Below are 26,408 nucleotides of genomic sequence, written 5' to 3'. Positions count from 1 at the left end.
ATTCACTTACATTGTAAAATTCCCTGATCTTTATTGCCATTTCATCCGATTCTGTCAGGATTACACTGACATAATGAACGGGAACAAGCAGGCACTTAATCCCCTTATTATTTTCACCAACACCACCCTCCCCCCACCCAACCCTTCAGCTGACAACTGTGTGGGGGAACAAAAAAAAAACCTCTTCTGACGTTCTGAGTTCCACACCACACATTATCATGGGGCAAGCTAATAGATAAGGGATGGCCTAGGACTGCGTGGCATTGCATACCAACCTGATAATGATAGGAATGAACTGTGAACGCTGCTTTTCACAATCGCAGCTGCAAGGAGTGTTATTAGATGTTGCCATGGCTACTTCTTGGCTTGCTTTCTCAAAGTGGATCACGCCACGTAAGAATGGAAAAAAAAAAGTAGACTGGTTCCATCATAACTTACCCTCACTGGCAACGTGACATCTTCTGGGATATTTAAGGACCACAGCGATCGTGGCAGAATCTGGCATTCCTGACTGACAAGGACTGCAGAACTGGGATCGAATGTGAGAAACGGGGAGGGTAGATTGGTTTTAAAACTGCAGTTCATAGCTGGTCGGAATTTCTCCAATGTAAGCAGGACATTCCTGAAACTAGCAACTTGCATTGAGGCGGGACACATCCCAGAAAGATTAAAGGAGCATGTGAGGGGACTGCGCAAAAGAGATTCACAAGGGTGACGCCAGAACTGAGAGGTTACAAGAAGCAAGCTGATATCCATTCCCTAGAAATGAGAAGGTTGAAGGGTGACCTGATAGAGGTCCTGAAGATTATGAAGGGTTCTAATTCAATAGGGTAAATGTAGAGAAGATTTCTCCACTTGTTGGGGAGACCAGAACTTTTGACCATCAACGTAGGAGAGTCAATAATAAATCTAATCGGGAATTCAGGAGAAACTTCTCCATCCAGAGAGTGGTGAGGATGTGGAACTCTCTCTCATAGGGAGTAGGGAGAGGGGAATAGCATTGAGACATTTAAGGGGAAGATGGAAAAGTCTAGGAGCGAGAATGGACTAGAAGGGGGAGGCAGCATGTGGTGCAGTGGTTAGCACTGGGTCTACGGCGCTGAGGACCCGGCGTTCAATCCCGGTCCTGGGTCACTGTCGGTGTGGAGTTTGCACATTCTCCCCGTGTCTGCGTGGGTTTCGCCCCCACATCCCAAAAGATGTGCAGGGTAAGTGGATTGGCCACGCTAAATTGCTCCTTAATTGGAAAAAAATAATTGGGTAATCTAATTTTATTTAAAAAAAGAAAAAAAAAGAGAATGGACGAGAAGATCTGTTGGCAAGGTCAACTGAAGTAGAGAAGAAAAAGAGGGGCTCGAGTGAAGCATAAACACAGACATTGGCCAACCTCTGCACTGTAACTTGTATGTAATTCTATGTGAGTTCTCAAGAAATGGAATGATGGAATAAAAACACGCTCTTACATTTTTTTACTTCATTAACGCGAATCTCTGCGCCATTTCCTCTTCGCAAGCTGTTGGGAAGGGTGGTCAGGAAAACAGCAAATTCAAGGGAATGGTTTGTGCTAATGAAGCTGTTTAAACTGTAATGAAACATCGCTGTGAATGAAACCAAAATGATAAATACCCATTTTTACAACAGCCTTAGGCACTAAATATTAAGGTCAAGCAGCACATGAAGGAACAAAACCAAATCTCATTCAGGAATGGATATTGTGCTCATTTCAAATTTTTGCATAAATGCTGAAAATGTCCCAATGATGCAAGATTTTAATCAAGTGGATCTGACGAGTTAATTGACGATCTAATTAAACATACAAACTCTATAGTGTTGTAATCAGGTAATCAACATTCAGGAGACAGAAAATTCAATTAGTGTTTTATACAACATTTAACATGGTGTTCCAATATATGGTGATAAGCAAGAGATCCTGCTCAGGCATTTGCTAGCACGTTTGAATTATGATAAGAAAGGTACATTACCAAATTAGAACTTACATCCATTTACATAGACTATTACAGTAGAGCATCAGAGCGGCAGGCTATTCAGCCCAACCAGTCCATACTAGAGTTTATACGCTACATGAGCCTCCTCCCACCTATCTTTGCCTCATTCTACCATCCTGTCCTAGTCTTTATTCCTTTTTCCCTCACGTATTTACCTAACTTCTCCTTTAATAGATATACCATTCACCTCAACCATTCCTGTGGACGTGGGTTCTACATTCTCACCACTCTCTGGGTAAAGAAGTTTCTCCTGATCTGTTCATCAATGGGTCATGTGCACAGTTAAAGTACCCCCCCCCCCCCCCCCCCCCCCGTGATCAGCCGATGCGTATATGTGTTGGGGATTTCCGCCATGGTCTTCTTTATCAATTCTATGTTGTCCCAGTTGGGCGTGTACACATTTACCAGGACTACCGGTGCCCCGGTCCAGTACACCACTGACCACGACATCCCGTCCCCTTTGATCCGTGACCGTCTTAGTCACTGTGGACATCGTCCTCTTACTTATCGGTATGGCTACCAACCTAGCCCTCATCCTGTAGTAGGAATGGTAGGTCTGTCCCACCCAGCCCTTCCTTACCCCCAGTCAGTCCTTCTCCCTCAGGTGTGATCTTGGAGGAAGACTATGTCGGCTTTCGTACTTTTGGTGGCCGAAGACTCTGGATCTTTTCACTGGGCCGTTAAGTCCCCTACCATTCCAGGTGACTATCCTTTTGGGGGGTTTCTGTCCACCGGTGGCCCCCTTCTTTTTCCCCTTCCGAATGCCGGATCAATTGCCTTCCCTGCTGTCTCCTCTTCACCCATTCCTGCGCTCCGCTGCCCTCGCCCCTTGCTTCCTGTGAGCTGGTGCTCCTGCTCAAAGTGAGGCAGTACCACCCCACACAAAAATTGTTTATGTCCGTAACTTTTTCTTTTCTCTCTCTGCAGCTTCCTGGTAGTTGCTTTGCCTGCCTTTTGTCTCAGCCATTCACCCGCACGAACCCTTCTGCCACTGCCCGGGGTGGTGAAATACTGTTCTTTATTCTGGAACGTCACCCAGAGCCTGACTGGGAATAACATCCCGAATTTTATACCGTCCTTGTACAGGGCCGGCTTTGCTTGGTTAAACTTGGCCCTGCACTTTGCCAGGCCTGCCTCAAATGACTTGCTGCACCCGTATTCTGTGTCCTTCCCAACTGCTCGCTTTGGTCTGCCGAGCCCAACACAGGGTCCTCCTCCGATCCTGGTACCTGTGTAACTTGGCGATTATCGCCCTCGGCTGCTCCATGCTCCATTTTGATCTCTTCCTTCATCCCGGTCAATTCCTTGGTTAGGAATGTCTTCCATCCCTCTCCAGGTGGGGGTGGGAAACCCGTTGTCCGGGTTGTCAGTCTCCCTCTCTCGGGGGTGGCCAGGAGACCCCTTGCCTCGTGGGTCCGCCGTCTCGCTCGCGCGCTGCTCCTGCCCTTTCCCACTGCTTCTGGCATCCCTTGGCTACAGCTTGCTGGCATATTGCTCTTCTTCTTTTCCTTTTCTGTTCAGGAGTGGAATAAGTCTGAATTTTGGGGCTAAATTCTGCCAAAAGTGCCCATTTTACTGTATTCTGGAGGAGAGCTACCTGATGTGTGATGGCTCAGCACATCCCCATCACCTGAATTCCCTATTGGACACACCATAAGAACTAAGGCCCCTTGAGACTACTCTGCCATTCAATACAATCATGGCTGATCTCATCCCGGCCTCATCACCACCTTCTTGCCTGCTCTCCATAACCCTTCATCCCGCCCACCGCTAATTAGAGACCTGCCTATCTCTTCCTTAAATATTTTTAATGTTCTGCCGTCCACTGAACTCTCGGATGGAGAATTCCACAGATTCACAACCCTTTGAGTGGAGTAATTCCTCCTAATTTCTGTTTTAAATCTGCCACCCCTCAGCCTGAAACTATGGTCTCTCGACCTGGAGTGTCCAACAAGGGGCAACGTCCGCTCCATTTAAGGTGATTGGAGGAAGGCAGAGGGGAGATGTCAGAGGTAGGTTCTTAACACAGAGTGGTGGGTGCGTGGAATGCACTGCCAATGGAGGTGGTGGAGTCAGAGTCATTAGAGACATTTAAGGGACTCTTGGACAGACACATGGACGGCAGTAAATTGAAGGGGTGAAGATTAGATTGATCATAGATTAGGATAAATGGTCGGCACAACATCGTGGGCCGAAGGGCCTGTATTGTGCTGTTCTATGATCTATGTTCTATGTTCTACGTTCTATCCAGCCTGTCAATTCCCTTTAGCATCTTCTATGCCTCAATTAGATCTCTAATCATTCTTCTAAACTCCAGCTGGTGTCGACCTAGACTGCTCAATCTCTCTTCGTAAGACAAGTTCTTCATCCCTGGAATCACTCTAGTGAACCCTCTCTGATCGCCTCTAACACATTTACATCCTCCCTCAAGTAAGGGGACCAAAATTGTGTGCAGTACTCCAGATGTGATTTATTAGTGAGTTCCTGATATGCAGAATTCTGACCTCTGACCCACAAGTGGGAATATTTTCTCTGCGTCAACCCCATCAAACCCTTTCATCATTTCAAACGATCTCCACTCCAACCTTCTCTTTTCTTGACACAAAGACCCCCATCTGTTCAGACTTCCCTGATAGTTACAAACTCAATGTTCTGTTACAGGCACATAGCAACATTTAACCCATCCAAATTGTTCCACCATTCAATGAGATTCTGGTTGATGTGTGGCCTAATTCCACCTTTGCCCCTATCCCATGATACCTATGGTAGGATCCTTGTCGTTTGTCACATTTTCCCAGTGAAATTGCATGTAATGATTATTTTTGCAAAACCAGGATGAGAGTTAAACCATCTATTTTAGCTGTATGCAGTAACATGCAGACTGCTGACAGCAGAATCAGTATCATACTGCTGTCACCATACTGCAACCACATACAGCTAAAATAGATGGTTTAACTCACATCCTGGTTTTGAAAAAATAATCACTCTCCCTCTGGAGTTTGCACATTCTCCCCGTGTTTGCGTGGGTTTCACCCCCACAACCCAAAGATGTGCAGGGTAGGTGGGTTGGCCATACTAAATTGCCCCTTAATTGAAAAAATTATTCTTTTTTACCATAACCATTCCTAAAATTTGAGGACGTGGTATTTCTAAGATTGCTGACATTTTCTTCGGTTCTTTGTGTCAACTGGCTTTGTCGATGATATGGTCATTTATAGATGACTTGGAAAAGTCACACTTTTCCTTCTTAACTCTCAGATTGTGGCTCTGTAACCACTTCAGGGTAACTTCCAAAGTTCCTGTTCGCTTGAACCGTTGAGGAGTTTGTCATCTAAATAACATTGCTCTCCATTCAACCCACTTAGAATTTAAACCATGGATCTTTGAAAAAGAACAGAAGCAGATGTTATTTCTTCTATAACAAAACAGACATTTGTGTGTCACAAATGGCTGTGATTTAACAGTCACATTCATCTGCAAATATGCACGTGAAAGATCAATTTTACTGAATTTCTGTCCTCCAGAAAGTCCAGCAAACAAGTCTTCAATCAGCGGCAGCATCTACGCACAAATGGTAGTTGATGGTAGTTTTAAAATCTCCACAAATTCCCACTGAGCCATCCCGTTTATCTACAGGAACGATTGGTGTTGCCCATTCACTGGTAGCAACAGGTTCAATGACTCCTGTTCTTACTAATCTTTCTAGTTCTTCTTCAACTTTAGGCTTGATGATGTATGGTACATTCTGACTTTGAGACATTTGGGTGTGCTGACTGGCTTGATTTTTAGGTGTAGCCCAACTCCAGTCACAGAGCCCAGTGAATCTTCGAACACCTTCTCATACTTCATCAGACGTTGTTGAAAATAGCTCTTTGAGTCTATTAATTGATTGACTGTTTCGAAATAGAGCAGGAACGTTATCACGGAGCACATAAAGAGGCAACTTCGCTGTCTGTCCATTCGCATCTTTTTAATGGTGCGGCCTGTTCAGTGCACATCCTTAGGATCAAAATTTGACAGTTTTAAAGGCAGATGCTTCAGCTTTTGATGCTAAATTGTCTCCGGTATTAGTGATGCTGCTGCACCCGGTAGCCATCTGAGATGGCCACCTGCAAAGGACCATGGGAATTATGGCCAACCCAGGACTCAGACAGATATAGAGCTTCTGTGTATTTGAAACACAGTTAACCAGACCTGATTGAAACCCCCGCTCATTTGCATTTTAATGGCCCATTTTCCCAGGACAATAGAAGTCCAATCAAGAAACCGGTACAGCCACAGACTGATCGGCGCCACTCCCTTTACTGAGAGAGCCCAACTGCCAAGGTCAATGACTGCTAAGGACCCGCCCAGCCAACAAGGCACCCGCCCCTTTATTGGCCGAAATCGAAGGCAGTGATCAGAGCCCTGTCGAACTATTGAGTCCAAGATCAAGGACCGCCCCAAAGTGGACAAAATCCCAGAGGGATAAAAGGGGGCGCAGCCATGTGTTCTGCCTCTTTTGCACCCGGCCTGTGCCAGCCTCTGTTGGGATTGACCTGTGCCTACACCAACTGCAGCATAACGACCAGAAGGCCAAGTTCAAGAACAACGACCGCTACCTGACGGATGTGCCCAGCAGAGACAGAGCCACTTCTTCAAACCAGCCACGTGAGATCAAGATAAAGGCCTTATCCATCTGCACAGTGCCGGCCGCCCTGAAGTTAAGTATATAGGTTATTCTAGTTGATAGGTGTAGTTTAACTCGTAGTAGATATTGTGTTTGCGTGTTGAAGGCTGGTTTAGCTCACTCGGCTAAATCGCTGGCTTTTAAAGCAGACCAAGCAGGCCAGCAGCACGGTTCGATTCCCGTACCAGCCTCCCCGGACAGGCGCCGGAATGTGGCGACTAGGGCTTTTCACAGTAACTTCGTTGAAGTCTACTCGTGACAATAAGCGATTTTCATTTCATTTCATCAAGTAATCCTTGTGTATGTAAATAAACCAACTTTTGAACTGACTAACTGGCTGTGTTGTCATTTGGCCGATATAAGGGAAAGACTTGTGGTTCACCCAGATAACTAGAAATACCCACATTATTGGCGACGTTGTTGAGACACATCATCATATTATAAATAGAGCCTCATTATTCAAAAGGGCAACAGCCCGTATCCACTTCCATTTTAATTTCATGACCTTCAAGTTTTGGATATTCCCAGAAACATTGTTGATCACCCGGCATTGACAAGACATCAAGCTTTAGATCTTGCAGTAGCTCAGTTACATCGTGTCTTGAGTGATCATCAACTTAATTCACTACTTTGTAGGCATGACGAGATCCTTCTTACACCCTCTTGGTGTCGAACACGTTTTCTGAGCCCAACACCTCTCGATAACGTGGCCCTTCTTGCCACAGTTCTTGCATGTGTTCGATTAGGGGCTGGTTTAGCACAGGGTTAATTCGCTTGCTTTGAAAACAGACCAAGGCAGGCCAGCAGCACGGTTCAATTCCCCTACAAGCCTCCCCGAACAGGCGATGGAATGTGGCGACTAGGGGCTTTTCACAGTAACTTCATTTGAAGCCTACTTGTGACAATAAGCGATTTTCATTTATTCATTTTATTTAGTTTACTCCACGTTCCCCAATCTGCAGACAGCGATGACATGGTTCCGCCTTTGCAACCCTGTTCCTTGAGGTATCCACTTTGGGGGTCTTCGTTCCACCCCTATTTGTGAAGCTTCTGTTGTTGCAAGTTCCATTGATGTGGCTCCACCATCCCCCACCTCAACTCCACCATCCCCCATCTCAACTCCACCGTCCCCCATCTCAACTCCACCATCTCAATCTCAACTCCACCATCCCCCACCTCAACTCCACCATCCCCCATCTCAACACCACCATCCCCCATCTCAACTCCACCATCCTCCACCTCAACTCCACCATCCCCATCTCAACTCCACCATCCTCCACCTCAACTCCACCATCCTCCACCTCAACTCCACCATCCCCATCTCAACTCCACCATCTCCCATCTCAAGTCCACCATCCCCCACCTCAACTCCACCATCCCCCACCTCAACTCCACCATCCCCCACCTCAACTCCACCATCCCCAATCTCAACTCCACCATCTCCCATCTCAACTCCACCATCCCCCACCTCAACTCCACCATCCCCATCTCAACTCCACCATCCCCCACCTCAATTCCACCATCCCCAATCTCAACTCCACCATCCCCATCTCAACTCCACCATCCCCATCTCAACTCCACCATCCCCCACCTCAACTCCACCATCCCCATCTCAACTCCACCAGCCCCATCTCAACTCCACCATCCCCCATCTCAACTCCACCATCCCATCTCAACTCCACCATCCCCATCTCAACTCCACCATCCCCCATCTCAACTCCACCATCTCCCATCTCAACTCCACCATCCCCATCTCATCTCCACCATCCCCCATCTCAACTCCACCATCCCATCTCAACTCCACCATCCCCATCTCAACTCCACCTTCACCACCTCAACTCCACCATCCCTACCTCAACTCACCATCCCCATCTCAACTCCACCATCCTCCATCTCAACTCCACCATCCCCCATCTCAGCTCCACCATCCCCCACCTCAACACCACCATCCCCACCTCAACTCCACCATCCCTACCTCAACTCACCATCCCCATCTCAACTCCACCATCCTCCATCTCAACTCCACCATCCCCCATCTCAGCTCCACCATCCCCCACCTCAACTCCACCATCCCCCATCTCAACACCACCATCCCCATCTCAACTCCACCATCCCCCATCTCAACTCCACCACCCCCACCTCAACTCCACCATCCCCACCTCAACTCCACCAACCCCCATCTCAACACCACCATCCCCAATCTCAACTCCACCATCCCCATCTCAACTCCACCACCCCCACCTCAACTCCACCATCGCCCACCACAACTCCACCATCCCCACCTCAACTCCACCATCCCCCACCTCAACTCCACCATCTCCCATCTCAACTCCACCACCCCCACCTCATCTCCACCATCCCCCATCTCAAATCCACCATCCCCCATCTCAACTCCACCACCCCCACCTCAACTCCACCATCGCCCACCTCAACTCCACCATCCCCACCTCAACTCCACTATCTCCCATCTCAACTCCACCACCCCCACCTCAACTCCACCATTGCCCACCTCAACTCCACCAACCCCCACATCAACTCCACCTTCACCACCTCAACTCCACCATCCCCCGGAGACATGGTTGGGAGAGGGGCAGGATTGACAGCTCAATATTCCAGGATATAGGACCTTCGGGCGATATAGGGAAGGAAGTAAAAGAGCGGGGAGGGTGTTGCAATATTGATCAGGGAATCAATTACAGCAGTAAAGGGGGACGACATCTAAGAAAGCTCTTCAACTGAAGCCACATGGGTAGAACTTAATAAGCAAAAAGGAGCAATCACATTTCTGGATGTGTTCTATAGCCTCCCGAACAGTCCGAGAGAAATAGAAGAGCAGATATGTCGGCAAATTTCAGAGAAGTGTAAAAGTAATAAGGTAGTATAGTGGGGGACTTCAACTTCCCCACCATTAACTGGGGTAGGCAGAGTGTGAAAAATTTAGACAGAGCAGAATTCTTAAAATGCTTGCAGTGCGCAGAAGGTCCGACAATTGAGGTGGGCGGTCCTGGACTTAACTTTAGATAGCGAAGCTGGGCAAGTGGTTAAAGTGTCAATGGGGAGGATTTTGCAGACAGTGATCATAACTCCGTTAGATTCAAAATTGTTGTGGAATAGGACAAGGATGGGCCTGAGATCAAAATTCTAAACTGGGGGAAGGCTGATTTTAATAAATCAGAAATGATTTGGCCAGAGTGGACTGGGAGCCAGAGTGTGACAACAATGGGGCACATTCAAGCAGGCAATAGGGAGAGTGCAGGGCCAACATGTTCCAGTCTAGAAAAAGAATGGGACCAACAAATCCAGTGAACCCTGGATATCGAGGGATATACAGCATTGGATAAGGCGATATCAAAGTCTCAAGACAGCAGAAGCCCTAGAGGAGTATAGAATGTGGAAGAGAGAACTTAAAAAGAAAATTGGGAGAACAAAAAAGGAAACATGAACGGATACTGGCAGGTAGAATAAAGGAAAATCCTACGTTTTTTTACAAGTGCATTAAGGGTAAAATAATTACGAGGGAAAGATAAGGGCCTATTAAGGACAACAGGGTAATTTGTGTGTGGAGCCGGGGATTGGAGGTAGAGTTCTAACTGAATACTTTGTGTTGGTGTTCACTAGTGAGAGGGATGGGATAGAAATCAGGGAGGAGGACTGTAATAAAATTAGGGAGATTAAGACAGACAGAGAGGAGGTTCTGAGTGCACTGGCAGACTTAAAAGTAGATAATAAATATCCTGGGCCAGATGGAATGTATCCCAGGCTGCTGAGTGAGGCAAGGGAGGAAATAGCAAGGGAGCTGGCAATTATCTTCAATTCCTCTCTGGCCACAGGAGAGGTGCCGGAGGACTGGAGGATAGCCAGTGTTGTACCATTATTGAAGAAGGGAGGAAGGGATAAATCAGGAAACTATAGGCCAGTCAGTCTAACCCCAGTGGTGGGGAAACTATCGGATGAAATGCTGAGAGACAGAATTAATCTGTATTTGGAGAGGGAGGGATTAATCAAGTACAGTCAGCATGGTTTTATTAAGGGGAGGTCATGTCTAACTGACTTGATTGAAATTTTGAAGAGGTGATTTGGTGTATAGATGTGGGAAATGCATTTGCCGTAGCCTATTTGGATTTCAGCAAGGCTTTTGATAAGGTCCTACGTGGCTGACTGGCAGCAAAGCTAAGGGCCCATGCGATCCAAGGAAATTTGGCAAACTTGGATCCGGAATTTGGCGAGTGGCAGGAAGCAGAGGCTGATGGTTGGGGGGTGTTTTTCCGAGTGGAAGCCTGTGTCCAGTGGGGTCCCGCAGGGATCAATGTTGGAGCCCCTGCTGTTTGGGTTTATATAAATGATTTAGACATGAATGTAGGAAAGTTGATCAGTAGGTTTGCGGATGATATTGAAAATTGGTGGGTGGTAAATAGTGAGGAGGATAGCCTTTAAATACAGGAGGATACAGACGGGCTGGTCAGATGGGCTGATCAGTGGTAAATGGAATTCAATCGGGATAAGTGTGCGCTGATGCACTTGGGCAGGACAAACAAGGCAAGGGAATACAGGATAAACGGCAGGACCCTGGGAAGCACCAGGGATCAGAGGGACCTTGGTGTGCACGTACAGTGGTCCCTTAAGGTAGCAGAGCAGGCGGATACAGTGGTTTAGAAGGCATATGGTATACTTGCCTTTATTAGCCGAGGCATAGAGTTTAAGAGCAGGGAGGTTGTGCTGGAACTGTATAAAATGTTGGTTAGGCCACAGCTGGAGTATTGTGTGCAGTTCTGGAATCCACATTATAGGAGGGATGTGATAGCCACTGGAAAGGGCGCAGAGGAGATTTACCAGGATGGTGCCTGGGCTGGAGAGCTTTAGTTATGAAGAGAGATTGGATAGACTGGGGTTGTTTTCCTTGGAGCACAGGAGACTGAGGGGGGGACAGGATGGAGATGTATAAAATTATGAGGGGCATAGATAGAGTAGACAGGAAGAAACCTTTTCCCTTGGTGGAGGGGTCAATGACCAGGGGGTATAGATTCAAGGTGAGGGGCAGGAGGTATAGAGGGGATGTGAGGTAAGGGACAGGAGGTTTAGAGGGGATTTAAGGTGAGGGGCAGGAGGTTTAGAGGGGATGGGAGGAAAAACCTTTTCACCCAGAGGGAGGTGGGAGTCTGGAACTCACGGCCTGAAAGGGTGGTGGAGGCAGAGGCCCTTCATAACATTTAAGAAGTATTTAGATGTGCACTGGCGATCCCAGGGCAGACGAGGCTGTGGGTCAAGTGCTGGAAAATGAGATTAGAATAGTTAGGTGATTGTTCTTGACTGGTGCAGATGCGATGGGCTGAAGGGCCTTTCTGTGCTGTAGACCTCTCTAACTAACAAGGAAACAATTACCGATGGGGCATAAAAAAGATACGGAGGGAAATCACGCTTTGCTTTTTCAAGGATTCACTTACACTTACGTTGTTGTGATGTCAATAGACTCATCTTCCAGATTAATGCCCTGGGGGACAGGGGTTCAAACCACCACGGCAGCTGGTGGAATTTAAATTCAATTAATAAATCTGGAATTGAAAACTAGTCTCAATAATTATGACTAGCAAGCTATCATCGATTGTCATAAAAACCCATCTGCTTCACTGATGTGCTTTGAGGAAGAAAATCTGTCGCCTTACTTGGTCTGGCCTACATGTGATTACAGACCCGCAGCAATGTGTGTTGAGTCTTAACACCCCTGAAATGGCCGAGCAAGTCACTCAATTCGAGGGCAATCAGGAATGGGCAACAAATATTGGCCTCGCCAGCAATGCCCACATCCAGTTTGATTGGCAGACAGAAACGCCACCCACATTAGTCAATTATCAATGCTAATTGCACGCAAAATGCTGTGTTGGGCATTTTGAAAAACTTGAGGATAGCCAAGTCCCCCGGGCCTGACGGGATATATCCAAGGATTCTATGGGAAGCAAGAGATGAAATTGCAGAGCTGTTGGCAATGATCTTTTCGTCCCCACTGTCAACAGGGGTGGTACCAGGGAATTGGAGAGTGGCAAATGTCGTGCCCCTGTTCAAAAAAGGGAATAGGGATAACCCTGGGAATTACAGGCCAGTTAGTCTTACTTCGGTGGTAGGCAAAGTAATGGAAAAGGTACTGAGGGATAGGATTTCTGAGCATCTGGAAAGACACTGCTTGATTAGGGATAGTCAGCACGGATTTGTGAGGGGTAGGTCTTGCCTTACAAGTCTTATTGAATTCTTTGAGGAGGTGACCAAGCATATGGATGAAGGTAAAGCAGTGGATGTATTGTACATGGATTTTGGTAAGGAATTTGATAAGGTTCCCCATGGTAGGCTTATGCAGAAAGTAAGGAGGCATGGGATAGTGGGAAATTTGGCCAGTTGGATAACGAACTGGCTAACCAATAGAAGTCAGAGAGTGGTGGTGGATGACAAATATTCAGCCTGGAGCCCAGTTACCAGTGGCATACCGCAGGGATCAGTTCTGGGTCCTCTGCTGTTTGTGATTTTCATTAATGACTAGGATGAGGGAGTTGAAGGGTGGGTCAGTAAATTTGCAGACGATTGGTGGAGTTGTGGATAGTGAGGAGGGCTGTTGTCGGCTGCAAAGAGAAATAGATAGGATGCAGAGCTGGGCTGAGAAGTGGCAGATGGAGTTTAACCCTGAAAAGTGTGAGGTTGTCCATTTTGGAAGGACAGATATGAATGCAGAATACAGGGTTAACTGTAGGGTTCTTGGCAATGTGGAGGAGCAGAGAGATCTTGGGGTCTATGTTCATAGATCTTTGAAAGTTGCCATTCAAGTGGATAGAGCTGTGAAGAAGGCCTATGGTGTGCCAGCGTTCATTAGCAGAGGGATTGAATTTAAGAGCTGTGAGGTGATGATGCAGCTGTACAAAACCTTGGTAAGGCCACATTTGGAATACTGTGTGCAGTTCTGGTCGCCTCATTTTAGGTAGGATGTGGAAGCTTTGGATAAGGTGCAAAGGAGATTTACCAGGATGTTGCCTGGAATGGAGAGTAGGTCTTATGAGGAAAGGTTGAGGGCCTTTTCTCATTAGAACGGAGAAGGATGAGGGGCGACTTGATAGAGGTTTATAAGATGATCGGGGAATAGATAGAGTAGTCAGTCAGAAACTTTTTCCCCGGGTGGAACAAACTATTACAAGGGGACATAAATTTAAGGTGAATGGTGGAAGATATAGGGGGGATGTCAGAGGTAAAGAGGTAGGTTCTTTACCCAGAGAGTAGTGGGGGCATGGAATGCACTGCCTGTGCAAGTAGTTGGGTCGGATACATTAGGACCTTCAAGCGGCTATTGGATAGGTACATGGATTACGGTAGAATAATGGATTGTAGATTAATTAGTTCTTAAGGGCAGCATGGTAGCATTGTGGATAGCACAATTGCTTCACAGCTCCAGGGTCCCAGGTTCGATTCCGGCTTGGGTCACTGTCTGTGCGGGGTCTGCACATACTCCCCGTCTGTGTGTGGGTTTCCTCTGGGTGCTCCGGTTTCCTCCCACAGTCCAAAGATGTGCAGGTTAGGTGGATTGGCCATGATAAATTGCTTTTAGTGTCCAAAATTGCCCTTAGTGTTGGGTGGGGTTACTGGGTTATGGGGATAGGGTGGAGGTGTTGACCTTTAGTAGGGTGCTCTTTCCAAGAGCCGGTGCAGACTCGATGGGCCGAATGGCCTCCTTCTGCACTGCAAATTCTATGATAATCTATGATTAATCTCGGACAGAGGTTCGGCACAACATCGTGGGCCGAAGGGCCTGTTCTGTGCTGTATTTTTCTATGTTCTAAGAGTTACTGGCCCTTTAAACCCATCACCCCATCAACAGAAACAACTTGCAATCATAGAATTTACAGTGCAGAAGGAGGCCATTCGGCCCATCGAGTCTGCACCAGCCCTTACAAAGAGCGCCCTACTGAAGCCCACGTATCTACCCGAACCCTGTAATCCCCCACTTAACATTTGTTGGACACTAGGGGCAATTTAGCATGGCCAATCCACCTAACCCGCACATCTTTGGACTGTGGGAGGAAACCGGAGCACCCGGAGGTAACCCACGCACAAACGGGGAGAACGTGCAGACTCCGCACAGACAGTGACCCAGCCGGGAATCGAACCTGGGACCCTGGAGCCGTGAAGCAACTGTGCTAACCACTCTGCTACCGTGCTGCCCATAAACCTGTGTCCATATTGAACCCTTAGCTGTTTACAAGTTGAGTTGCACATCCTGTGGAACATTAAGTAGAATCGAGAGGTGCCGCTGGAATCAAACCTAACAAAGGATGTTCGTGAATGTATTTCTTTAAAAGCAAATCACCTTTCTGGAAGTTACCAGAACTCTCTGGATTGAGCAGCTGCTGACAGTTGTCTCTGTGTCAGTCAGAGCACTTGTTCCCAACCCTCAGCTGTCTCTCCTGCTCCTAAAATAGAAATGGACAGTGCTAACTTCATTAAGAAGGGGGTCTGGCAAACATTACACATAAACTATCCTGAGACATTTAAATCCAGACGGCCTTGTGGTTAGTATCGTATGGTATTATTATTTTCAGATTGCATCAATTAGTTTCTGCCACTGGCGATGGCAAAGAAGTTGTTGAAATAGTAGCTCTTTGTGGGCACGAGAGTCCCTACTGATGCCTTTATCATTACTCTGGCCCTGGTCTATTTTGTTGAGATATATATGGACTGAACAGGTCAGATTAGAAGTGTGACGCAGCACACAATATCCCGATCAAGTTGGTGCTTCCCCTTCAGCAAGCCCACTGCAAGACGTAAGCAACCGTTTGGAACCGCGCCTGAGGTATTTCGTACTCTCTTCAATCAGCGAAGAGCGACACCTGAAAAGGTACAGGTAAAAAAGGCGGAATCCTGAAATTAAAACAAATACTAAGCAGGGCAACTGGGGCATTGGCCGACAGGCTCTTGTTTAGCGTGTAGATCCTTTCACAGTCCTGGGTGCAGGATCACCACCTGAATCATCATTAACTTCTTTCTAACTCTTTGTGCGATCTAATGGCCTTGGCTTGGACTTGTCAAGTTCTTTTCTATTTTAAATTGCGGAAGTACGTGGAAGATTTGATTTCGGGCAACCGAACTAACACTTAAATATCTGCCTGGGCAACTGTTAGTGAGGCAAACTCTCAGCAAATGCTGCCCAAATATGGTAGGTTACGAGGTACTGACGTTTGGTAAGATATCATCAGCCATGTGCCAGTGTGAATGTTACAAGTGAGGCCTTCCTTTGGTGCGTTTAACTGTGGTCCAGCTCCAAAATGGTAAGCCGGACTGTGGTAGTAATTCTTCAAACCATTCCAGTTTGCTGGAATCTGTTGTGTTTATAATGGCAGTGATGAAGTTAGTTCCTCCTGTTTCCGTGAAGTTGTTCGGTTCTGACCCAGACTGTGATTGGAATTAAAAGGACTCGTGACAACATTCCTGCCTGCTGTGCGCAAGCTCAGCTTCCCGACCTTGAATGGTGAGAGTTTGAGAAATGTTTTTGCTTCGTTTTCCGATGAAAGTCTTGCTGAAAAATAACTTTAAAAGGATCTGACCCGGGGAGAATATTTGGGGTAATCTCGCAGCAATATTATCATGTATTTAATCTAACAAAGCAACTTACTGCCAACAAACCCAAGCAGACTGTGTGTGTGTGGCAAATTTAGCTTTGCAAGAAGCAATGTGAAAGTTCACATCCTGGTAATAAAGTTAAAAAGCAGGGCAGCACGGTGGCGCAATGGTTAGCACTGCTGCCTCACGGCGCTGAGGTCCCAGGTTTCGATCCCGGCTCTGGGTCACTGTCCCTGTGGAGTTTGCACATTCTCCCCGTGTTTGCGTGGGTTTCACCCCCATAACCCAAAGATGTGCAGAGTAGGTGAATTGGCCACGCTAAATTGCCCCTTAATTGGAAAAAAAAATGAATTGGGTGCTCTAAATTTATTTTAAAGAAAATAAAGTTAAAAAGCAGGTCAAAGCTCATTGGAAACGATGAGCTTTGATTAATCCAGGTTAGGTTTCTGTTGACTTAAATGGAATCAAAGCATCCGCCATTGAAGGATTGGCAATCGGAATCAATCAGACCTACAATGTTGCCAATGTCATTCTTGAGTTTTGCTGACGCTGTGAGCTTGAAGCCATAAAGCCACATGATATAAAGTCCTTGGATGAATCCATTGCTAGATACGACTGGCAGCCTTTTTCGGGCGAACAGATTATTTGAAGAAGGAACTTTGGGCTTGTGGTAATGAATTAAATCGGCAGTGGCCTGCAGCAGCCGCGCCATTCAACATGGCACCAGCCACACGCGGACCCGGCTGCCAAAAACTGCCCCCCTGTAACACCCCCCCCTTGCCACCTGCAGACCACCCCCCACCAGTCCCCCCCAGCCTCGGCCGAAGCCCCCCCTGCCAGCAGAACGGCTCCCCCATGACTGTGGCGCCGCTGGACCCAGCCCGTAGCCGCCAGGTGAGCTCCCCGCACGGTGTGAGCACACGTGCCCCACGCCGTCGGGAACTCGGCCCATTGAGGGCGGAGCATTGGGGGGAAGGCCTCATGTGATGTCCTGAGGCCGTCCCGATGGTGCGCGGCGTACTCCTCGTTCACGGCCTTTCTGAGGGAGCGGAGCATCGGAAAAACGGCAGCGCCACCGATTCCGACATAAACGGGGATTCTCCGGCCGATTGCCAAACGTGATTTCACCGTCAGCGATCAGAGAATCCAGCCCGAGGTTCTTGAGAACGTGGTTTTGTGAATAGGAATGCATTGGCACCAGCCTACAGGTGAGCCAGAGCTATCATGGCTCAGTGGTTTGCGATTCCAGGCCTGGGTGGATGGCTGTGGGTTCAGGTCCCACTCCAGAGACTTGCTCATAAAATCCATGCAGACACTTCCAGTGCAGTGCACGGGAGATACAGATTCAATTGTAAATGTCGAAGGGGAAATTTAATGATTATTTGAAGGGAAAAATATTCACAGGAATTTGGGGAAAGAGCGTAACACTAATTGCAGGACTATTCGAAAGAGCTAACACGGGGAAAATAGCTTTCCCCTGTGCTGTGTCTTTCTATGATTTAAGAATGAGGCTGAACGTACACAGTAATTATCACCCACACTGGTCAAAGAATCCAATCATTAGTTTAAGGCATAAAAGGAAAATTCCCATTCTCTGTCTTGGGATTTTGGGAGTAGAGGCTTGTGCGGAATTGGAATGTTTTAATCCTCAGACCAGTGTTTTTCCCGGGCACATTTTTACCAACCGGCCAACCTTCGGGACCCACGCCGGCCGACCTTCGGGACCCACACCAGCCGACCGTTGCGGCCCACGCCGGCCGATCTGCGCGACCCACCATTTTCTCTTACCTTGTTTGTTGCTGACAAAAATGGAGGAAATTGGTTTTGGGTCCCTTTGGTCCCAATGATTCCTTTGTCCCTTTGGCCCCCCGAACTTGAAAAGAAAAGGCTGCGACCGTATAAAAACAAATGCGGCCGCACTGCGCATGCGTGCCGGATCATTGGTGCATGCGCAGTGCGGGCAAATTTTTCGAATCTGTTCCTGGCCATTTTGAAGGCTGCAAGCAGCTGGCATTATTAAAAACCGACTGCTGCGGCTGTTGCACACGGATTTGCGCGATCGGGAGAGCCGCAACAGACGGCTCCACGACCCTCCCGACACCCGCCCCCGACCCACCCGTGGGTCTCACCCCTGAGTTTGACAATGCTTGCCTTAGACCAAGATAACTCTGCCCTTGTGTCTACACTGTTCCATGCATCACATGTTGAAGAACAAAACAAGATTGAACAAAACAAGATTGAACAATTGAGTGGTCGCCCTTGGACTTTATTTCAGTTTTGCTCTCTCGTGCAAAAATTAGTTATCTCTTCCTGTAACCTTTCTGCTTCACATTGCTTCCAGATGGAAGACCCACTTCAGTTAAAGGAGAACGGCAATGAATGCTTTCAGAGGAAGGACTACGACAAAGCGATTGACTGCTACACAAAAGCTATTCAACTGGCCAAGGACAAGAAAGTCCTAGCTGTGCTTTACAAAAACCGAGCGGCATGCCATTTGAAAAAGGTAAAGACCCCGCCTGAAATTTTCAAAATGACGACGGGCATTACTGGCAAATGCTCATTCATTCTGCATTTTGGTTACTTCAACGTAATGGAAGTGACATTTACCCATTGACATTAACAATTAGAGAGTAATTGACACTCGTGTGGGTGGTCAAACTCACTTGAGAGTGAGATGGCTGATTACGGGGTCAAATTGAAGGTCACATATATCACCTGAACTTTAGTTTCCTGGAGGAGTACAGGATCTGGAGGATGGGTGGGGAATCTTCTCTGTCCATTATGTGGAGATAAATCATAAAATGGTCCTGATGGACCTGTTAACCATTTCATTATGAGGGGCAAATAGAGTACATTTATTCCCAAGTAAACTCACTCTTGATTATACATAATTAATTATACATGTAATATAAATTAATTACTTTCCATTGATCAATGTCAGATTGTCATTCAATAAATCTTCAGGAGTTATCTCCAATATCTTAACATTTTGTTGATAGATGCTGTAATGCTTTAACTAAAATGACAACCGTGGCTGACAATGTCCCAGAGCCCCCCAAAAATGGTCTTTATACTTCGGGGAGAGGCTGGGTTTGGTCTCCTTACAACAGAAAAGGTTAAGAGGAGATTTGACAGGTGTTCAGAATCGTGAGGAGCTTCAATTGAGTAGATAAGGAGTGTTATGGACCAGGGCTTCGAAACTCCAAAGTATATTATGAAGTCCACCTGACCTATAACCTGAATGTTGAATTGGCTAGGATAAGGACAAGAGCCTTCCCTTCAGGTCTGATTCATCAGTCTTCCTTGACACTTTAATCAAAACAAGCTTTATTTTAAGAATTTAGTTAACATATATATAATTATAAACGCACAGAAAGAATTTTTTTATCAATTACAAACATAAAGACACCACACAGCTACAATAATTTATGTATAACTCTTAATGAATTCCTACTTAACTGTTCCAATTCAAAAACAAAATCCACTAAACCAAAAACCCCGTTTCAAGGGCATGGCCCAGCACTCTACATTCTCACTTGAATGAGACTGTCTTTCCCGGAGATTCTGACCCCGTCTCACCAGCAGGATTACACCCTTCTGGAAAGCAAACTATATATTTTAAGTTAGCAAAGCAGGTAGCTATAAGCAATGTTTTTTTTTACTGGAACAACACTTTAAAATGAAACCATAGAAAGACAGGAAAAAGCACTTCTTTCTCCCTCCGAGTCCACAGCAGTCAAACTGAAAATGAAACTAAAAAGAAAGTTCACAGCCACAGCTCAGCTCCACCCATAAAATGACATCACTGAAGCCATGTGATCAGACAAAAACCTTCCTGAAGAGACACTCCCATGACAGGAGAAACTGGCCGGAATGCTCCGGTCGTTTCGACAGCGCACCCCCACCAGCGGTTTTCCCGGTGGTGTGGCTTCAATGGGGAATTCCATTGACGAGCGACGGGATGATAGAATCCCGCCGCCAGCGAACGGCGTGCCGCCGAGAAACCCGAGACTGGGGGAACGGAGAATCTCGCCCCCTGTCTCTACTGAAACGAGGATCATGAACTGTTCACCATTTATTTGGTCTGTTTTTGTATTACAGTGAATCGAATGGCTCAGAAATATAGTAAAAAGCTGGTCATAATAAAACCTCTTTCTTTCTTCTCCCCTAAAGGATGATTACGTACCAGCTGCGTCCGATGCCTCAAGAGGTAAAGTTGACTTTCTGTTTTTCAATCCACCAAAGTCTTGATCAGAAAATCCTCATCCTTGTTTGATATCTCTCCTTGACTCGTTCCCCAGCCCATCCCTGTGAACCCCCCCCAGCTCCATACTCCTGCAAGATCTCTGTCCCCTGCCAATGTTGACCTTTTGTGCGTTCCTGTTTTCCATCACTTCACTATTGGCGGCTGTACCTTCAGCTGGGCCCCAAGCCCAGGAATTCTCCCCCTAACCCTCTCTGGCTCTCTACCTTTCTTTTTATCCTTGAAGAAGCTCCTTAAAGCCTATCTCTTTGACCAAGGTTTTGGTCACCTGGCTTTGTATCTCCTGATGTGACACAGTGTCAAACTCATTGAACCATAGAGTACCTACAGAGCGGAAGGAGGCCATTCAGCCCATCGACTCTGCACCGACCCTCTAAAAGAGCACCCCACTCCCCCACCCTATCCCCGTGACCCCGCCGAGGGACAATTTAGCCTGGCCAATCCACCTAACCTGCACATCTTTGGACTGTGGGTGGAAACCGGAGCACCCGGAGGAAACCCACGCAGACACGGGGAGAAAGTGCAGACTCCACACAGCCAGTCACCCGAGGTCGGAATCGAACCTGGGATCCTGGAGCTGTAAGGCAGCAGTGCTAACCACCGTGCCACCCCTACTGCGAAATGGGACGGAATGTTTCACTATGTTAAAGGCACTATATAAATACAATTTGTTCTTGTGCTGCAAAGATAGGTGACGAAGAAGGACATTTATGTAAAAATAAAAATGCATTGCTCCTTTTGTTAGCTATTGATATCGATGCATCGGACATCAAAGCTCTCTACAGGCGTAGTCAGGCACTGGAGAAACTGGGGAAGCTGGATCAAGCTTTTAAAGATGTTCAGAGATGTGCAACAGTGGAGCCCAACAACAAAACCTTTCAAGAAACCTTGCGGCGTCTGAATAATGACATTCAGGATAAGGTGAGAGACCCAGAGTTCATCGTTTTTTTTTACAGTGTATGCCTTCAGTGCTGCATCTTGAAACATGAGCGTGCAATAATAATTCAATGATGATGTTTCATGTACAGGAACAGGAATCTTTTTCAGCCTACTCTGTTTTATTGAATTGCTCTGCAGATGTCAGCCCCCAGAGGCAGCCTCATGGCATAGTCACACAAGTACAGAAAGCCAGATGTGTCAATCACACCGGTTCCATTTCAAAACCCGAACATATCTCTTAACTATTGAACTAAAGATACACACATCCCCTTTTGCCTAGTGAACAAATTTGCATGCACTATCCATTGTGACGCTGCATTACCTACTGTACACCCACTATTCACACGCATGAACAATTGCTTGTCTACTAGTCGGTCTTTGCACATGCATTGCACACATAGGGTGGGATCCGGCCCGGAGAATCCTGCCCGAGGTCAATGGACTACTTCATTGTCCTTGGCTCGCCCATTGTGTTCTTGCGGCGGGCGAGGGGGAAGAATCCAGCCCATAGTCTTCAACCATTCTCCTTTCTCAATGGAACTTTTGCATGTTGATAGTGGCCGTTTGTCTGGATGATGTTCCTTGTCCAGAGAGTATCATTCACTTGGCCCTTGTTACCTTAGTGTTTGTTGTTGTTCCATTGCCGTTGTTGGGTACTCGTGGACCCCTGGGATTGATGGCAGTCCTGTACTCAGTAGAGTTGATGGTATTTCCACTCTCTCACTGGCTGATCGCTGTGAAGGAACAGCGTCGCTAGTTTTTGGGATGTGCCTGCGTTTGCACCGGTACATTTAGTCACTCACTTCCACAGTGGGTGACAATTTCTCTATGCCTGTACCAAGTTTACATATGGGCTAACCCCTGTTGAAAGCATTGAAAGTTTGCTACCCTGACTGGCTCTACAATTCTCAGCTCTTGGAGTGGTTTGACAGTCTGGTCAAAATTAAATTAGGCTTTCTGCCATATTGTCAGGAAAAAAAGGTGATTTTATGTAATCTATGTTTGTGTTTTCATCGAATTTACAGTGCAGAAGGAGGCCATTCGGCCCATCGAGTCTGCACCGGCTCTTGGAAAGAGCACCCTACCCAAGGTCAACATCTCCACCCTATCCCAATAACCCAGCAACCCCACCCAACACTAAGGGCAATTTTGGACACTAAGGGCAATTTATCATAGCCAATCCACCTAACCTGCACATCTTTGGACTGTGGGAGGAAACCGGAGCACCCGGAGGAAACCCACGCACACACGGGGAGGATGTGCAGACTCCACACAGACAGTGACCCAAGCCGGAATCGAACCTGGGACCCTGGAGCTGTGAAGCCATTGTGCTATCCACAATCCTACCGTACTGTTTTGGGTATTGGAAATAAGGGGCGGGATTCTCTGACCCCCCGCCGGGTTGGAGAATCGCCGGGGGTCGGTGTGAATCCCGCTCCCGCTGGCCGCCGAATTCTCCGTCCCTCCAAAAGTTGGCGAGGCGCAAGTCGCGCCGCCCGCCCCAGTGAATGACGGGGACCGGATTCTCAGGCCCGCGATGGGCCGAAGTCCTGCTGGTTTTTTGACGGTCCCACCGGGCTCCGGGGTCCTGGGGGGGGGGGGGGGTGCGTGGGGCGATCAGGCCCTGGGGGGTGTCCCCACGGTGGCCTGGCCCGCGATCGGGGCCCACCGATCTGCGGGCGGGCCTGTGCCGTGGGGGCACTCTTTTACTGTGCACGGCCGTGTCAGCCTCCGCGACGGCCTACGCGTAGGTGAACCCCACCCTGCGCATGCGTGGGAATGACGTCAGCGGACGCTGACGCACTCACGCATGCGCGGACTCTCGCCGGCCGGCTGAGTGCCGTCGGGTGGCGTGGCGCCAAAGGCCATCCACGCCAGCTGGCGGGGTGCAAACCACTCCGCCGCCGGCCTAGATGCTGACGTGCGGAGGATTCCGCACCTTTGGGGCAGGCTGACGCTGGAGTGGTTCTTCACGCCGTTCCGTCCCGCCGGGACCCCCCGCCCCACCGGGTACGGGAGAATCCCGCCCAAGGTGTAGATTTAAATGAGTTTATTTTAGTGTGTCAGTGTAAGAAAGGGTAGATTCATGTTAAACAAAGGCGCTTGCATGTATGGGGATTTTGATTTAATTTCAATCTGTGCCTGCATGTGCATAAGAGAGTTTATGGGCAGCACGGTGGCGCAGTGGTTAGCACGGCTGCCTCACGGCGCCGAGGTCCCAGGTCCGATCCCGGCTCTGGGTCACTGTCCGTGTGGAGTTTGCACATTCTCCCCGTGTTTGCGTGGGTTTGTGGATTGGCCACGCTAAACTGCCACTTAATTGGAAAAAATAAATTTGCACTCTAAATTTATTTTTAAAAATAGAGTTTACAACATGAGAAGCAAACACGTGTGAAGAAAACTGAGCTGTTGCTTAGCAACCAGGGACCACCTTTTAGCTAGAATGACCTTTTCGAGTTTAGTTTTTTACCGGACCCAAGGCAGTTAGAGCTTTGCAGCCAGGGAGGAAACAGCTCTCACAGGTCTGCCAGAGACAGAAGCAGAAGCAGGACAATGGAGTAATGGGAAGCGAGCAAGTCCCAGGAACTATTGTTCTAGAAACTAGGGATTGAAAAGAGAAGTTCCCGGAAAACGTAAATCAAAGAGAAAATAGGAACTGGAATTTGAACAATGTACTGTTCATTGGAATTCAAGTAAAATGCAGAGAAAATGCTTGGGGTTAAAGAGAGAGCTGCAAGAAAACGATTAAAGTGAGGAACTAGACATCAGAAGTATATCCAAAGTTTGTGAACATTTTATTACAGCCTGAGGCGGGAGTGTCCTATTGGCAAGGCTTGGTACCTGAGAGTTTTGTGCAAGTTTGAATGTATGTGATAATTCAAAGCAGAGGAGTACTGACAGGAGAGTTGGAAATCCTGGAAATGGATCTTTGTTGAAAACAGCTGAGAGAAAGTATTCTTTGGAAGAAGATTCTTTTCAAGAGTGAAGTCTGAAAACATTTCTGTGATAAATATCTGGGGAGGTTTGAGGAGAAATCGACAGAGTTCGATTTGGTGGCATCTGCCACTTGGTTTCAGAGTGGGGTGTGTCTGACCACAGTTAGTCTGGTGGTTGACAGGGACTGTGTATTTGCTGAGAGCATCATAGCATAAGATATATTTTGTAACCCATGTTATCCTTAAAATCTGCGTACATTTGTGAAGATATGTAGGAGTGAAGGAGTAGACAAACTTCCCTTTAGGTTTAATTTTTTTTCTGTTGTTAAAATCTAATTGGCAGTCCTGTGACTCTGTCGATCCACATTTTCTAAAAAAGGTAAAAGTTACAGAGCCAGGGTCCTATTCTGGGACCTTCCCGTCCAATAGTGACATCAACTGAGATTGTAACTATATTTTCAATAATGCCTGTTGCTACTTTTGGTTTCAGTAGTGTTTTTACTATTGGAAGAGTAGTTTGCATTCCGTGTGATACTAGTCTCTGGACAGGACTATTTTCCATGCCTCCAGTTGGTGTATTTTGCCACTCAAGGATTGCCTTGTGTATGTCAGTGCTAGACTTGCTTGATTTCTTGAAGAGTCCTTTGTCGATTTTTTTTTACTGCCACCTCAGACTTTTAATTTGACTGGGGTAGTGCGGAGATGGTGCGTAGTGCAGAAATTCCCAATTGTTTGTGAATCAGTTGAAATCTTCACTCATAAACTGAGGGCCATTGCTACTCATCACGATGTCTGGAATGTTGTACCGACTGAAGTATACTTTCAAGCATCCTGCGATATCTCTCATTGTCGTTTAGGATAGCTGGTCTAACTCCAAGTAGTCAGACTATTAGTGTACCATGACAAGATAATCAGACCCTGGCAAAGTGAAATGGCCTATTCCCAACTTCAATCCTGGTCTGTCTGAGATGTTATGCCTCATCAACTGCTCTCCAGCTTGTTGGCTTTGGTACTCATTACAGACTTCACTCTGGCCAATGTGGCCTTGAATTTTATTGCTCATGTTTGACCAATAGAGCACTTCTCTTCTCAAACTCGGTTCAATTCTTGATGATTTGCTTCAGCATCTCTCCTCTCATCTCCTCTCTATTTCCTGTGTACATTTTTCAAACTTTGTTCATGGGACGTGGGTGACGCAGGCTGTGCCAGCATTTATTGTCCATCCCTAATTGCCCTTGAGGGGGCAGTTCAGAGTCAACTGTGTTGCTGTGGGTCTGGAGTCACATGTAGGCCAGACCAGGTAAGGGCGGCAGATTTCCTTCCCTAAAGGACATTAGTGAACCAGATGGGTTTTTGCGACAATTGACAATGGTTTCATGGTCATCATTAGACTTTTAATTCCAGATTTTCTTTTTAAAAAATCATTTTTTGTTATTGAATTCAAATTTCACCACCTGCGGTGGCAGAATTCAAACCCAGGTCCCCGTTAACCTGGGTCTCTGGTTTGCCAGTCCAGTGACTATGTCACTATGCCACCACCTCTCAAATGCCAATCATAGTGCCACCTTAGGCCAGTATTTTTCAAACATTTTTTCCAGAGACCCATTTTTACCAACCAGCCAACCTTCACGACCCACGCTGGCCGACCTTCGGGACCCACGCTGGCCGACCTTCGGGACCCACGCCGGCCGACCTTCGGCACCCACCCCGGCCGACCTTCGGCACCCACCCCGGCCGACCTTCGGCACCCACCCCGGCCGACCTTCGGGACCCACGCTGGCCGACCTTCGGGACCCACGCTGGCCGACCCTCGGGACCCACGCTGGTCGACCTTCGGGACCCACGCTGGTCGACCTTCGGGACCCACGCTGGCCGACCCTCGGGACCCACGCTGGTCGACCTTCGGGACCCACGCTGGTCGACCTTCGGGACCCACGCGGGCCGACCTTCGGGACCCACGCCGGCCGACCTTCGGGACCCACGCCGGCCGACCTTCGGGACCCACG

General features: G+C 47.5%; 1 protein-coding gene across 5 annotated transcripts in view; it reads left to right on the top strand.

Annotated features, from left to right (window-relative positions):
- The first annotated feature begins 15,370 nt into the window (after positions 1 to 15,370).
- Positions 15,371 to 26,408, top strand: part of unc45b (unc-45 myosin chaperone B) — a 76,711-nt gene continuing 65,673 nt past the window's right edge. The window contains exons 1-4 of one of the 5 annotated variants that reach the window (XM_038804076.1): positions 15,371 to 15,541; positions 18,605 to 18,766; positions 20,437 to 20,473; positions 21,273 to 21,448. In XM_038804076.1, coding sequence (XP_038660004.1) covers positions 18,605 to 18,766; positions 20,437 to 20,473; positions 21,273 to 21,448 — 375 coding nt within the window. In that variant the 5' untranslated portion in view covers positions 15,371 to 15,541. Of the gene's footprint in view, positions 15,548 to 15,840; positions 15,860 to 16,015; positions 16,172 to 16,247; positions 16,266 to 18,604; positions 18,767 to 20,436; positions 20,474 to 21,272; positions 21,449 to 26,408 lie in introns of those variants that run through there. The other 4 variants (XM_038804077.1, XM_038804073.1, XM_038804075.1 and 1 more) reach the window with 4 other exon arrangements.

The sequence above is a fragment of the Scyliorhinus canicula genome, chromosome 8 (genome assembly GCF_902713615.1).
Source record: "Scyliorhinus canicula chromosome 8, sScyCan1.1, whole genome shotgun sequence".
NCBI classification, from domain to species: domain Eukaryota; kingdom Metazoa; phylum Chordata; class Chondrichthyes; order Carcharhiniformes; family Scyliorhinidae; genus Scyliorhinus; species Scyliorhinus canicula.
This window is presented reverse-complemented; position numbering and strand designations above follow the sequence as displayed.